Below are 14,316 nucleotides of genomic sequence, written 5' to 3' on the forward strand. Positions count from 1 at the left end.
GCATACGGAGCAGCTGCTTACACGTGTAACATCATGTCCCGCTATACAGTCAGTGATGCCTTTTATATAAAGTCACAGCACGGACTATTGTAGAATTCTGAAACCTTGTTTACTATGGAGATGAGACCCACTAATGAGCAGTTGTGGCCCCGTAGATGCAGCCGCCGCCGTTCCTTTCCTTTCTTTTCTGTCTTCTGTTGTTTTAGACCCCAAATATGCAGAAGTTACATTTGTATCGTTGATCCTTCAGGCGTTTGGCCATCAGATGCCGGCAGGTTTTGGCCACTTTCACATATTGTTGTTTTCCTGCATCTCGTTTCTCCGCAGTTGAGGAACGCAATTAGTAGCAATTATCAGATTGACTTTGCTGTAACATTTGTAACATTTGGGAGGTGTTACTTTAATCATCGTGTCTTTCTGGGACCGTCGGACGTGCAGTTGTGGTCCTCGTCTTCGGGTGCTGCTGGCCGCCTCTTGTGGTCTTGGTGTCGTACTGCGGCGGTGTACCTAGATGTGTCACTACCGTCATGTACCGGGCCGTCTCTCCAGCTTCATTCCTCATTACTTGTCTTGTCTGCGGTCTTCTCCATCCTTTTCACTGCAGCTCCACTTGAGAAGTTAGTTTGCCACAAGCCAAAGAGTTGAGTCTCAGTTGTCATAACTGCAAGGAGACAATGGCAATGGGCTAAAACCAGCAATGAGAAAAGAAGGCTAATGCCGTGCCTAGCTGTCATAAATGGGGGGCTGGCGTGCCTAGCTGTCATAAATGGGGGGCTGGCATGCCTAGCTGTCATAAATGGGGGGCTGGTGTGCCTAGCTGTCATAAATGGGGGGCTGGCGTGCCTAGCTGTCATAAATGGGTGCTGGCGTGCCTACCTGTCATAAATGGGGGGCTGGCGTGCCTAGCTGTCATAAATGGGGGGCTGGCATGCCTACCTGTCATAAATGGGGGGCTGGCGTGCCTAGCTGTCATAAATGGGGGGCTGGCGTGCCTAGCTGTCATAAATGGGGGGCTGGCGTGCCTAGCTGTCATAAATGGGGGGCTGGCGTGCCTACCTGTCATAAATGGGGGGCTGGCGTGCCTAGCTGTCATAAATGGGGGGCTGGCGTGCCTAGCTGTCATAAATGGGGGGCTGGCGTGCCTAGCTGTCATAAATGGGGGGCTGGCGTGCCTAGCTGTCATAAATGGGGGGCTGGCGTGCCTAGCTGTCATAAATGGGGGGCTGGTGGCTCTGGCCTCTACCGCTGGGTGTCTGCAGACCAGCCGGCACTTTAGTGATGCAGCCATTTACTAAGCTGCCTCTTGATGAGAAGCTTCTAGATGTCTAAATTTCTAGAAGGCCGCTTTCTTCTTCCCCACTAGATTGTTTTTGAAAATCTACATTTCCTACAGAACTAACGTAGGGCGGCGTTCCCCGGGACCTCGATCATCTGAGTAGTCGCTCCATGAATGACTGTTTTTGTGTACTTCTACACGGAACGATTGTTTACTTGCTCATTTTGGCAGTGGCTGCGGCGCCTCCCTACCGAGTGACTGGCTAGTCGTTGAAAGGCAAATGATTGCCCGTTTACACCGGAGGATAGTTACCCAGTGACTATTGTGGGTGAGCTGACTATTTCTTGCTCCTCTCCCCGTTGGTGTTTCCAGGGAACGACTGTTACTTACATTGGTCGCTCGTTAGGGCCATCCAGATAGTCGTCCCGTGTATGATGGCTTTACCTGAGATCGTCTCTCACTGAAGCGGGCTGCGTTGACCCCCCAAATCACTATGGTATAAATGAGATGAATGCAGTCATTCTGCTGCTTCATTCCTATTGAACACCAAATGTCCGACATGTAGAACCACTAGTGAGGATTCTGTGCAAAACCGACCGGCTCTAACAACAGCCATGAAGTAAGGGGCAGACTTCCAGAAGAAGCGCCTTCCCCACTTACTGCGGCTCTGTTGCTGCTTCTCTTTAATTGACTTCTGTTTGACATTCCAAGTAATAAACCTTCCTCCACTCCAGCAGTACTGATTGGGCCCCGTGTGCACCACTAGGGGGCACCATGTAGGGTGGGCTTCATGTGGTTCTGCATGTCACAAGCTCTGTCTTTCCGCGAGTCCATGAAGCGTTGTGTTCTGTAGTCTGAAGACCGAGGCTCCGAGTTCGAGTGGATCAATCGCATTTCCTTCTTTTATGTGGGGATTTCTTTTGGAGACGGCTGCATTCAACATCTGTGTGATGGGGATGCAAGAACCGTCCTGACCCCGAGGCCCGGAGCCAAGGCTTGAGGGCCCATGCCAGATTTGTAATGCTTATTTGACTATTTTTTGTTTGTGTAAATGACCACTAACTAAGAAACGGGACGTGGAAAATGTTTCATCTGCCATGCTGGATTGTACAGGCGGTAGTAATCTGAATGCCGGCAGATCGGACGGTATAACATGGGGGGGGCGGGGGGGGGGGGACTGTTTTATATAGAAACCTAGAAATTTCATGGCTGAAAAAAAGCCCATAATCCATGTTCTCTGCCAGCCGCTGCCCAATGCAGACGGCTCAGTCGTAGTCCACTTGCTTGACCACTAGGTGGTGAGTCGGGCTGGACTACTAATCAGCTCTTTAGGCTTCTGGTTGCTTTTTTTAAGTTGAAGTAAAATGGTCCAACAGTGGATGGAGCCGCTGATATTGTAGAAGGAGCGCTCTACATGTATGTAACAGGTGAACCCGCTACACGCGGTGTGACTGCAGCCCTCACACTCCTGTTTAAGCCATTCATTCTTTGTAAATTACATGTAAAAGGAATTTAACGTCATTAACTTTTCAGTCCGGGGTCTCAGTGATGATAAATAACCAAAGACGCTCCCTTTATTGGCCAAGCGGAGGCATCTATTTAGGAGCTTTCAGACCGCCGACGTTCCTTCTCCAGGCAGGTTAGCAAATGAAGAACGGAGAGCAACGCACAAGATGTAACATCTCTTCTGATGCTCTCACCCCGCGTACTATGTCTCCATATTACATCTCTGAAAGGTTGTACATTTGCTCTTGGGCCGAGCTCAGACCAACAGGTCAGATTCCATGAGCGGACATCCGCAGCGGGAGACCGGAGTATGATTGCAGAAGCCAATTGCATACAGTAACCTAGTATGTTAGGACATCTAGTCCCTCTTAACCTCCTCTATGGATCCTGCCATCACCACGTCCTCAGGCAGAGAGTTCCACAGTCTCACTGCTCTTACAGTAAAGAACCCCCTCCTATGTTGGTGATGGAAGCTTCTTTCCTCTAGACGTAGCGGATGCCCTCTTGTCACTTGATCATGTATGCACTCGGTTTTCCGCGTAGATGTACATACAAGGACAGCATATCGTCCCCGCAGAAGAAGGAAAGCAGCAGGGAATGGCATCAGAAAGTTGGAAACACCTTTCTATCGCTCGGGCGACATTCTCTTGTGCCATCGTGGTGAGATGTTCTGACCGCCTTCAGGACTGGATGCTGCTCTCTCGGCTCGGCTGGAAGTAATATAAACCCTTCTTCTTGTGGAGGAAGATCCCAGAAGGATAAGCGGCGGTTGCGGACAGTCTGGATGGGGCGCTGTTCCCCTGACTTCGTCCTGCGTTGTCTGCCCACAAATTCCTGATGTCTTTTTACTATCTCTTCTCTCGTCTCCTAGCAATGTGCGTACGAATCGGCGTCCATACGCAATGTCTGCGCTGTAGATCGAACGCATCCACAGTAATTAATGGAGCCTGTACGTGCGGTAAAATAGAGCATGCTGGGGTGGGGGTTTTCCCGCTTACAGAATCTGCAGTTCCTGCTTGCAAGTCAGGAGGCGAAAGTCCATGCCCGCGTATGATACGCATGGACGGCGATCGTGGAGACCGCAATTCAAATCCGTGCGTGTGAGCCCAGCCTTAGTTTATTTCTTCACCAGGAAGCCTCCCCACAGTCCTGTTCGGCATTGAATAAATCTGCTTCTGTTGACATCCTCACGTTTCACAAGATACAACAGTGATGTTCTGGAGCGGGTCCTTCTTCAGACTTCAGCGGGATGCAGTCCTTTCACCTTCTACATAGTTGCCATCACCATGCTATTATCTCCTGTCAGAACAGCCTTTCCCATAGAGATGGAGTACACTGCCATTTACGGTAAATTAGCTAGTTTGATTCTTTAGTTTATATGGTTGCCAAGCCTGGGTCAAAGGCCTTCAGTAACCCCTGCCACCAGGGGGAATGCACTATTCACCTAACATACCAACTTTGAGAATCGTGGGCACAAATTCCGCTTTGCGGAGAAGTTGGACAACAGATGGTTATTTAGGGGTTCTGCTTTCTGACAGCTTCAGAATGAGTCCGCAGTGCGGCCAGGCAGCAGGCAATAGTTAGATGTATGACCAGTGGAAAGAGGGAGATTGTGATCCGCTGTATAGAGCTCTGGGGACACATCTGGGATACTGTGATCGGTTCTAGAGACTTCATCTACAGGAAGACATGGACAACATAGGAGTGCAAAGACAAGCTACAAAAGCCGTGGAATGTGACAAGAACCAAACTTCTCAGAAAAGGTGTAGGGAACTTAATTTGTTGCCCAGGATGCATTAGTTTTTCTTCAACGCAAAGTATGGTTATTCTCTCCCATTATGTTGAGGGTTTAATTCGCCACTTGAGAGGTAAGGCAGCAGTACCTCAAATTAAGAGCTGATCGTATTGGTCCCCAGGAGAGCCACTTCTCTAATCCCTCCGCCCCAAAGCACTTCCATCCCAGTATTCTCCAGTGTATTCATCCACGGCTCCTAAGAAACACCAGGGGGGCGATTCTTGTACAGAATTCCTTTCCTCCTTTGGTTGGTACGGCTGCGTCGGACTTCCAGGACAGATTTGTCATTCTACATGGCTCCCTTTATGATCAGCAGATTGTTAGAGTAATTCATCCACCCCGGTCGCCAACCGCTTCAAACAACTTTTATCCTTTTAGTCGTCAAACTCCAAATGTATCAAAGAGCAACCATATATTGGACGGGGAACTTTAACGTGATCCTTTCCCCTAATGTGGATTGCATGTTGTCCGTTCCCGATACTACTGTGTTCCAAATAAAGAGACTTGGCAGTAGCTGACGCCTTGATGGCTCTCATAGAGGATATTCGTTCTATTCAGCCCCACATACGTTTGCTGCCGCACTGATTGGTTGCTGGTCTTTACGCAGGCTTGTTGGCATATACCCTGTGCCTGGTCTCACCATGACATGGCACGGGCCTTTTTACGCATCATCCCAACCCACCTTTCGACTTAATGAAGCTGTCTTTAAAGATTCTATAACCCTTTCATTGATCCCCGGACGGCTTACTTCCTACTTCAGTCTAAGTAGAATTGCAGACTCGCAGCCCATATGGGTATGTTGGCCCATAAGGCTTTCATGAGAGGTCAGATCTCTCAGATTGCATCCCAAAACAAGGAGGATCCGCAGGTACTGTAGCGGCAATTAGCTCTCCATGAAATGGCAAACCAGCAGGGACCTCATTTAGCCTTGAGGAAGGAGATTAGGGACATTACAATGCAGCTCAATCTTTTGTATACCTCTGCAGTCAAAAAGGCCATCCCATGGACTCACTCTGTATGCTTTAGACCTGAGACAAACCTGATAAGCTTCTGGTAGCCAATAACAGCCGAGACAGCAGATCAACGCCATAGATTCAATTCGATCTCCTAATGGGCAATGCACATTCAACCCAGATAAGATCGCCAAAACCTTGTATGACTTCTCTAGAACTCTGTATACACTTAAACCCCAAAAGTCCCCGTCTGCCAGCTACAACGTCTTGAGAAATATTACCTTCCAACGTACCACAGGACAAGTGTCACACCTCAACCAACCTATAGATTGAAGAGAAGGTAGAGACTGTTAAGTCTTAAGTTAGGCAAAGTGCCTGGTCTGGACAGTTTCCTATAAGAAATTCCTCCATTCTCTGCCGACCTCTGACTGAGGTTTATAATGACATCTTCTCTAGTAGAGGAGTTCTGGACAAGTTCTTAGAGGCTCACAAAACTCTTAACTTGAAGCTAAATAAGGACCACACATCCCTTAAGACCTATCACCCAATTTCTTTACATGTGCCGGATAATGTCAGGAAAATCTTGAAGCTTATCCACGTCTCTAATTCCCATAGAATCTCACTGGCTATATGAGCAATATATAATCGGGAGGATCTTTTCCCAGTCCTCAGGAAGGCCGGCATACATGTGGCGTTTACGGTGGTCCTTCCTGCTGTATCCAGCCCTGAGCCACGGCACATGACAGCGTTGCCCCCTGTCCTCTTTGCTTTGACCATGGAGCCCTTAGCCCACCTTCTCAGATCTAGAACCAAGATTATGCGCGTCACACTAGGATGAAGAGAATATAAAGAAAGTCCCTATGCAAATAATGTCCTCCTTGCCAACACCAGGCCTCAGGCCTCCATCCCAAACTTAATAGCCGTTCCTGGTTCCTTTGCTGAGGTTTCAGGCCTGGTTGTTTATATGGCTGAAACTGAAGCTCTTAATTGTGATATTCCCCTTCCCGCACAGAAATCGATAAACTGCACTTTGGTTTTCATGCTCACCCGGGGCCATTGTTGTGGGGGAGGACAAGCTAGGCAATTTGTCAGGACCCCCAAGACAAATATTAAGCACTGACTGGACTTGCCAATGTTCAAGTGTACAGACACAGGTTTTCCTACCCTCACTGAGCAGTGACATAGCAATAGGGGTTGCAGGGGTAACAATTGCAGGGAAATGAGCGAGGGGGGCTCAAGGATCCCTTAAACCACTAACGTCAGTTTGCAAATGGCTCAGTGTGTAATATTCCCCACCTCCCCCATTCTCTCACTGTCCTGCTATTTATGCTATACATGCTACAGGGCTCAATGGATTAACCCAGTGATTGCGAACCTTTTAGAGACTGAGTGCCCAAACTGCAACCCAAAACCCCCTTATTTATCGCAAAGTGCCAACACGTCAAGGGGCGGGGCTTATCACAACGTATGATTTTACCCCCATAGTTCTAAAAAGGACAGGGCCGCTTCAAAATGGACCGGGTGCAGATCTTAACTGCTTTTTGGATGTGGAAATACTGCAGAACGTCCTCAGCGGGAATGTCTGGAAAATTCTGCAGCATTTCCTCATCCAAAAAGCAGTCAAAATTGGCACACTGTCTATTTTGAAGTGGCCCTGCCCATTTCCACCACACGTAAACCTACTCCAGCGGTATTAGCTACACCCCCCCCCCCCCCCCAGAAATAATAGTAACCCCCCACAGCAATAATAGTGATATCCCACAGCGGCCCCCAGTATAATAGTGTCCCCCCCCAGCAGTAATAATAGTGACACCCCTCCAGCAGTAATAATAGTGACACCCCCCAGCGGCCCCCAGCAGTAATAATAGTGACACCTGCCCCCTAGCAGTAATAATAGTGACAGCTCCCCAGTGGCCCCAAGCAGTAATTATAGTAACACCCCCCAGCAGTAATAATAGTGACACCCCTCAAGCAGTAAAAATAGTGACACCCCTCAAGCAGTAAAAATAGTGACCCCCCCCAGCGGTCCCCAGCATGAATAGTAGTGACACCGCCCCAGCGGCCCCCCAGCAGTAATAACAGTGACAGCCCCCAACGGCCCACCAGCAGTAATAATAGGGATAACCCCCAAAGGCCACCCAGCAGTAATAATAGGGACAGCCCCCCAGCAGTTCCCCAGAAGTAATAACAGTGACAGCCCCCCAGCAGTTCCCCAGCAGTTATAAGTGACACCCCCCCCAGCGGCCCCCCAGCAGTAATAACAGTGACAGCCCCCAACGGCCCCCCAGCAGTAATAACAGTGACAGCCCCCAACGGCCCACCAGCAGTAATAATAGGGACAGCCCCTAACGGCCCCCCAGCAGTAATAACAGTGACACCCCTCCAGTGGCCCCCCCAGCAGTAATAATAGTGACACCCCCCAGCAGTAATAATGGTGACACGCCCCAGCAGTAATAATAGTGACATCCCCCCCCCCAGAGGCCTCCCAGCTGTAATAACAGTGACAGCCCCCCAGCAGTTCCACAGCAGTAATAATAGTGACACCCCCCAGCAGTAATAATAGTGACATCCCCCCCCCCAGAGGCCTCCCAGCTGTAATAATAGTGACAGCCCCCAAAGGCCCCCCAGCAGTAATAACAGTGACAGCCCCCCAGCAGTTCCCCAGCAGTAATAATAGTGACAACAGTCCACCAGTAATAATAGTGACAACCCCCAGCGGTCCCCCAGCAGTAATAATAGTGACAAACCCCAGCGGTCCCCCAGCAGTAATAATGCCCCCCCCCAGCGGTCCCCCAGCAGTAATAATGCCCCCCCCCCCCCAGCGGTCCCCCAGCAGTAATAATGGCCCCCCCCAGCGGTCCCCCAGCAGTAATAATACCCACCCCAGCGGTCCCCCAGCAGTAATAATGCCCCCCTCAGCGGTCCCCCAGCAGTAATAATGCCCCCCCCAGCGGTCCCCCAGCAGTAATAATGCCCCCCAGCGGTCCCCCAGCAGTAATAATGGCCCCCCCCCCAGCGGTCCCCCAGCAGTAATAATACCCACCCCAGCTGTAATAATGCTCCCCCAGCAGTAATAATGCCCCCTTAGTGGTAAGTGTCCCCCCCAGCAGTCATTGCCAACCCCCCCCCCTTGCAGGCATTCACTAATGTGGTGAGCGGCCGATGGTGATGCATGCCAGCAGGGAGGGCTCTGCGTGCCATAGTTTCGCCACCACTTGATTAACCCATAAGTGGGTTTTACAGTCAGTGACCCTACACGGGGTGGGCGGACGCTGCTTCTCTGACCCCTGTGTAGAGGCGCAGCTCTCATTGAAATCAATTGTTTAAAGTAATTGGCCCTAGATCTAAGCAAGGGCCAATTACCTTTTCTTAATTTGCAGGGGATGTACTGTGGGTTTCCGTACTCCCTGCTGTCAGCTGCTGCTCCCTATCATTACCAGTCAGGCTTTTCCCTTGACTACCCTTTCTGATGCATTTGGTTGGTGCAGAATTAGAGGGCTGCGGGCCCTTTTACAGAATCCCTCGATCGGCGAGAATCTGACGATTCTGCCTAAATATATGCGCGACAAACAATAACTTAGTTCAGTTTCTGTATGTATAAAAAGCGTACAACGGATCGGCCCGTTTAATAGGCAGTCGATGACCTGTGAATGGAGGCGGCGGGCAGGAAGATCCCCGGACTACTCCGACTCCAGCCACTTGGCAAGGATCGTTCCGGAGTAAAAGCACAAACATTGCTGGGACGGCCTGTTGGGCATCTGCGGCCGACAGGTCGTCTACTTCCTGCTAAAGTGATGATGTCACTGACAAACAGGAGTGGTCATGTGTCCCTGTGATGTCCTCTGTAACAGTGAGTAGAGCGGCAGAGGACCACGTGAGGCCACCTTTAATGTTTGTGCAGCATGGTCCGCTGCTTCCAAAGTGTTACCCCTTCAATAACTGCAGGCTGAGGTCATGAAAACCGTATGAAGTATGATACATAAAAATGAAGTTAAAATGCTAACCTTCAGCAATGTGTTAACTCCTTGTTGTTGTTGTTCCAGTGCCGCACACCCAGGGACCTCTGGATGGAAGCTTGTATGCAAAAGTCAGAAAGAAAAGTCTTTCCGATGGGTCAGTTACAGTCATCAAGCCTGAGGTTCCCCTGACGAGCAGTCCTGATCACAGCGATCACACGTTATCAGTCAGCAGTGATTCTGGACACTCCACGGCTTCTGTTAGGACCGAGAGAACTGAAGAAAAGCTTGGATCAAGAAGCAAACTAGGTCTGAGTCCAAAAGAAAAAGCAGAACTGGATCAACTTCTAAGTGGGTTTGGGGTGAATAACCCTACAAGCCCACGGAAGGATATGACCGATGCTCACAACAAGTATGGTGGCACGCGGCACGTCGTACCGGCGCAGATCCATGTCAATGGGAACACTAAACTCAAAGAAAGGGAAACTGATATTCTAGACGACGAAATGCCAAACCATGATTTACACAGTGTGGACAGCATCGGTACTCTGTCATCGTCAGAAGGCCAACAGTCCAACAATCTGGGCAACTTCAGCTGCCATAAGAGCAGCCAGAACTCCCTGCTGTCTGACACCGGAGATGAACACAACCATCACTTTGTGCCTGACTTGGGTATTGGCATTGACCATATGTATGAACGATCATACACCATTCATGAACCAAAGCAAGTCCAACAGCCAACAGCACAACCTCCCCCCTATATACAGAGCAATTACTCTACTCAGACGTGGGTACGCCAACAGCAAATGGTCAGTTCCCAGCATTACCGCTATGGCGATAATGAAAGTCGTTTCCTTCTCCACGCCTCACCGGACTCCTCTTCATCGAACACACCGGATGTCCCTAAAGCGTCTTCTGCATCTCATAGAGGTGTGGGTCAGAGAAGTGTGTCCAGTTCTGCTCAGGACATGGATCCTGAAGCTAACAGGCATGCATTACCTACACCCAATGGGCTGGAGGTACAGAGTGAAGACATACCATCTTCTCCAACCTTGGATATTGACCAGTCTATTGAGCAACTCAATAAATTAATATTAGAGTTGGATCCAACTTTTGAACCCATTCCAACTCGGATGAACTCTAGTACAGCAAATACTAGCTTACCGCCTGCTGATGTGGACGGCTGCGGCCTCCAGACCCTTCTAGACGCAGAGAAAAGACGGAAGCTATTTCAAGAAGGTAAGCCGTTAAAGGACAATATCAGCAACCTTCCAACTTTTCATCACCATTTTTATGATGTCATTGAATTGTTAGCTTCATGGTTCCAGAGATTGGCCAGCTATCCCGCCATGTGAGGCTGATCATGCTTGTCATACTATAAACCAGCTTTAGTTGCTGACTCTGCAATAACTGCCGGAATCCTCGTTATTAGTGTGTAATGACAGCCCTCTACATATTGTTGAATGTTGAGCTATCTCCCTACCATTCTCTGGGTTTGGCCCAATGTCCACGTGAAGATCCGCACCATGGGGATGTATTAGCATCCGCACGGCAAGTAAAAGCATACGGATGTGATGATTCTTCCAGCGTGCGGGTCAGGATCGCAGCATGCTCCATTTTCTTGTGGGTCCCGCAGTGACTGCTTCCATTGAAGTCAATGGAAGCCGTCCCCACCGCAGCGCACCCGCAGCTGTCACTATGGAGGTGCCGCAGATCCGCAGGAAAGCAGGTGTTTCAAAAACAAACAAAAGAGCACTGCACTTAGCTTATCTCCCCTGGTTACTGGAAAATAAGACCACAATCCCAGACCGCCTGGGAGACACGTCCACTGTGGGGACTGCTGCATATTATTGCTGGGTGAGCGAAGCACTGTCTAGTTAGTGTCCAGGCGGGCAGGGGTTTGTGGCACCAGTCCATGTGCTGCATGTGGCTGCCCTCCCACAAATCGCTCTCTAGTATAGATAAAGCTATATGTACTTTAAGTGACTGAGTCCTTGCTGAATCCCACCCAATGCATAGATTGTAACTATATGTATGTATATATATATATATATATATATATCATGTATCTGTTGCGTGGGGTTCAGCAAGGACTCAGTCACTTAAACGGTCTAGTTAACAATCTATATTTCTTACTCTGCAGAAGCTTTGGCGTGTCTGGAAACATGCTGCAAAGTAAGAGTTTTTTTTCAAATAATACCGTAGAAGTGTTTGCATTGTGTGACCGAACCAAAGAGAAATCTAAATCACATCAGTATTTGGTGTGACCACCGTTTGCTTTCAAAACAGCTTCCACTCGTCTAGGTACACTTGCACACAGTTTTTGAAGGCACTCAGCAGGGAGGTTGTTCCAAACATCTTGGGGAACTAGGTCCAGATCTTCTGTGGATGTCGGCTTGCTCAAATCCTTCTGTCTCTTCATGTAATCCCAGACAGACTGAATGATGTGAAATCAGGGCTTTGATGGGCCACATCAGCACTTCCAGGACTCCTTGTTCTTCTTTACACTTAATTACATTCGCTGGATGTTGCGGTTTGTTGTCCTGCTGTAGAATAAATTTGTAGCTAATCGGGCGCCTCGCTGTTGATATTGCATGATGCATTAGTATCTGCCTCCACCATGCTTCACTACTGCCTGCAGAACCTCATTATTGTACCTCTCTCCCCCATGCTTCACTACTGCCTGCAGACACTCATTATTGTACCGCTATCCACCATGCTTCACTGCTGCCGGCAGACACATTATTGTACCGCTCTCCACCATGCTTCACTACTGCCTGCAGACCCTCATTATTGTACCGCTCTCCACCATGCTTCACTGCTGTCTGCAGACACTCATTATTGTACCGCTCTCCACCATGCTTCACTGCTGCCGGCAGACACATTATTGTACCGCTCTCCACCATGCTTCACTGCTGTCTGCAGACACTCATTATTGTACCGCTCTCCACCATGCTTCACTGCTGCCGGCAGACACATTATTGTACCGCTCTCCACCATGCTTCACTGCTGTCTGCAGACACTCATTATTGTACCGCTCTCCACCATGCTTCACTGCTGCTGGCAGACACATTATTGTACCGCTCTCCACCATGCTTCACTGCTGCCGGCAGACACATTATTGTACCGCTCTCCACCATGCTTCACTGCTGTCTGCAGACACTCATTATTGTACCGCTCTCCACCATGCTTCACTACTACCTGCAGAACCTCATTATTGTACCGCTCTCCACCATGCTTTACTGCTGCCTGCAGACACCCATTATTGTACTGCTCTCCCCCATGCTTCACTACTGCCTGCAGACACTCATTATTGTACCGCTATCCACCATGCTTCACTGCTGTCTGCAGACACTCATTATTGTACCGCTCTCCACCATGCTTCACTGCTGCCGGCAGACACATTATTGTACCGCTCTCCACCATGCTTCACTGCTGTCTGCAGACACTCATTATTGTACCGCTCTCCACCATGCTTCACTGCTGCCGGCAGACACATTATTGTACCGCTCTCCACCATGCTTCACTGCTGCCGGCAGACACATTATTGTACCGCTCTCCACCATGCTTCACTACTACCTGCAGACCCTCATTATTGTACCGCTCTCCCCCATGCTTCACTGCTGCCTGCAGAGACTCATTATTTTACCGCTCTCCACCACGCTTCACTGCTTCTGGCAGACACTCATTATTCTACCGCTCTCCCCCATGCTTCACTGCTGCCTGCAGACACTCATTATTGTACCTCTCTCTCCCATGCTTCACTGCTGCCTGCAGACACTCATTATTGTATCGCTCTCCACCATGCTTTACTGCTGCCTGCAGACACCCATTATTGTACCGCTCTCCACAATGCTTCACTGCTGCCTGCAGACACCCATTATTGTATCACTCTCCACCATGCTTCACTGCTGCCTGCAGACTCTCATTATTGTACCACTCTCCCCCATGCTTCACTACTGCCTGCAGACACTCATTGTGCTGCTCTTCATCATGCTTCACTGCTGCCTGCAGACACTCATTATTGTACCTCTCTCTCCCATGCTTCACTGCTGCCTGCAGACACTCATTATTGTATCGCTCTCCACCATGCTTTACTGCTGCCTGCAGACACCCATTATTGTACCGCTCTCCACAATGCTTCACTGCTGCCTGCAGACACCCATTATTGTATCACTCTCCATCATGCTTCACTGCTGCCTGCAGACTCTCATTATTGTACCACTCTCCCCCATGCTTCACTGCTGCCTGCAGACACTCATTGTGCTGCTCTTCATCATGCTTCACTGCTGCCTGCAGACACTCATTATTGTACCGCTCTCCCCCATGCTTCACTGCTGCCTGCAGAGTCATTATTGTACCGCTCTCCACCATGCTTCACTGCCGCCTGCAGACACTCATTATTGTACCGCTCTCCACCATGCTTCACTGCTGCCTGCAGACCCTCATTATTGTACCGCTCTCCACCATGCTTCACTGCTGATGGCAGACACTCATTATTGTACCGCTCTCCACCATGCTTCACTGCTGCCTGCAGACACTCAGTGTTGTACCGCTTTCCACCATGCTTCACTGCTGCCTGCAGACACTCATTATTGTACCGCTCTCCACCATGCTTCACTGCTGCCTGCAGACACTCATTATTGTACCGCTCTCCACCATGCTTCACTGCTGCCTGCAGACACTCATTATTGTACCGCTCTCCGCCATGCTTCACTGCTGCCTGCAGACACTCATCATTGTTCCGCTCTCCAGCCTTTCGGCAAACAAACTTGCCTTCTGCTACAGCAAAATATTTCAAAGTTTGACTCCTCCGTCCAGAGCTCCTGC

The 14,316-nt window shown here is 49.6% G+C and overlaps 1 protein-coding gene across 50 annotated transcripts in view; it reads left to right on the top strand.

Annotated features, from left to right (window-relative positions):
• TNS3 (tensin 3) overlaps positions 1-14,316 on the top strand; it is a 272,533-nt gene that overhangs the window by 175,065 nt on the left and 83,152 nt on the right. For all 50 annotated transcript variants that reach the window (XR_010787362.1, XR_010787373.1, XR_010787390.1 and 47 more), the window contains one exon: positions 9,574-10,725. Coding sequence is in view for 3 of the 50 variants with exons in the window: in XM_066585403.1 (XP_066441500.1) it covers positions 9,574-10,725 (1,152 nt within the window). In the remaining 47 variants the exon portion in view is untranslated. The remainder of the gene's footprint in view (positions 1-9,573; positions 10,726-14,316) is intronic.

This window comes from Eleutherodactylus coqui, chromosome 12 (assembly GCF_035609145.1).
Source record: "Eleutherodactylus coqui strain aEleCoq1 chromosome 12, aEleCoq1.hap1, whole genome shotgun sequence".
NCBI classification, from domain to species: Eukaryota; Metazoa; Chordata; class Amphibia; order Anura; family Eleutherodactylidae; genus Eleutherodactylus; species Eleutherodactylus coqui.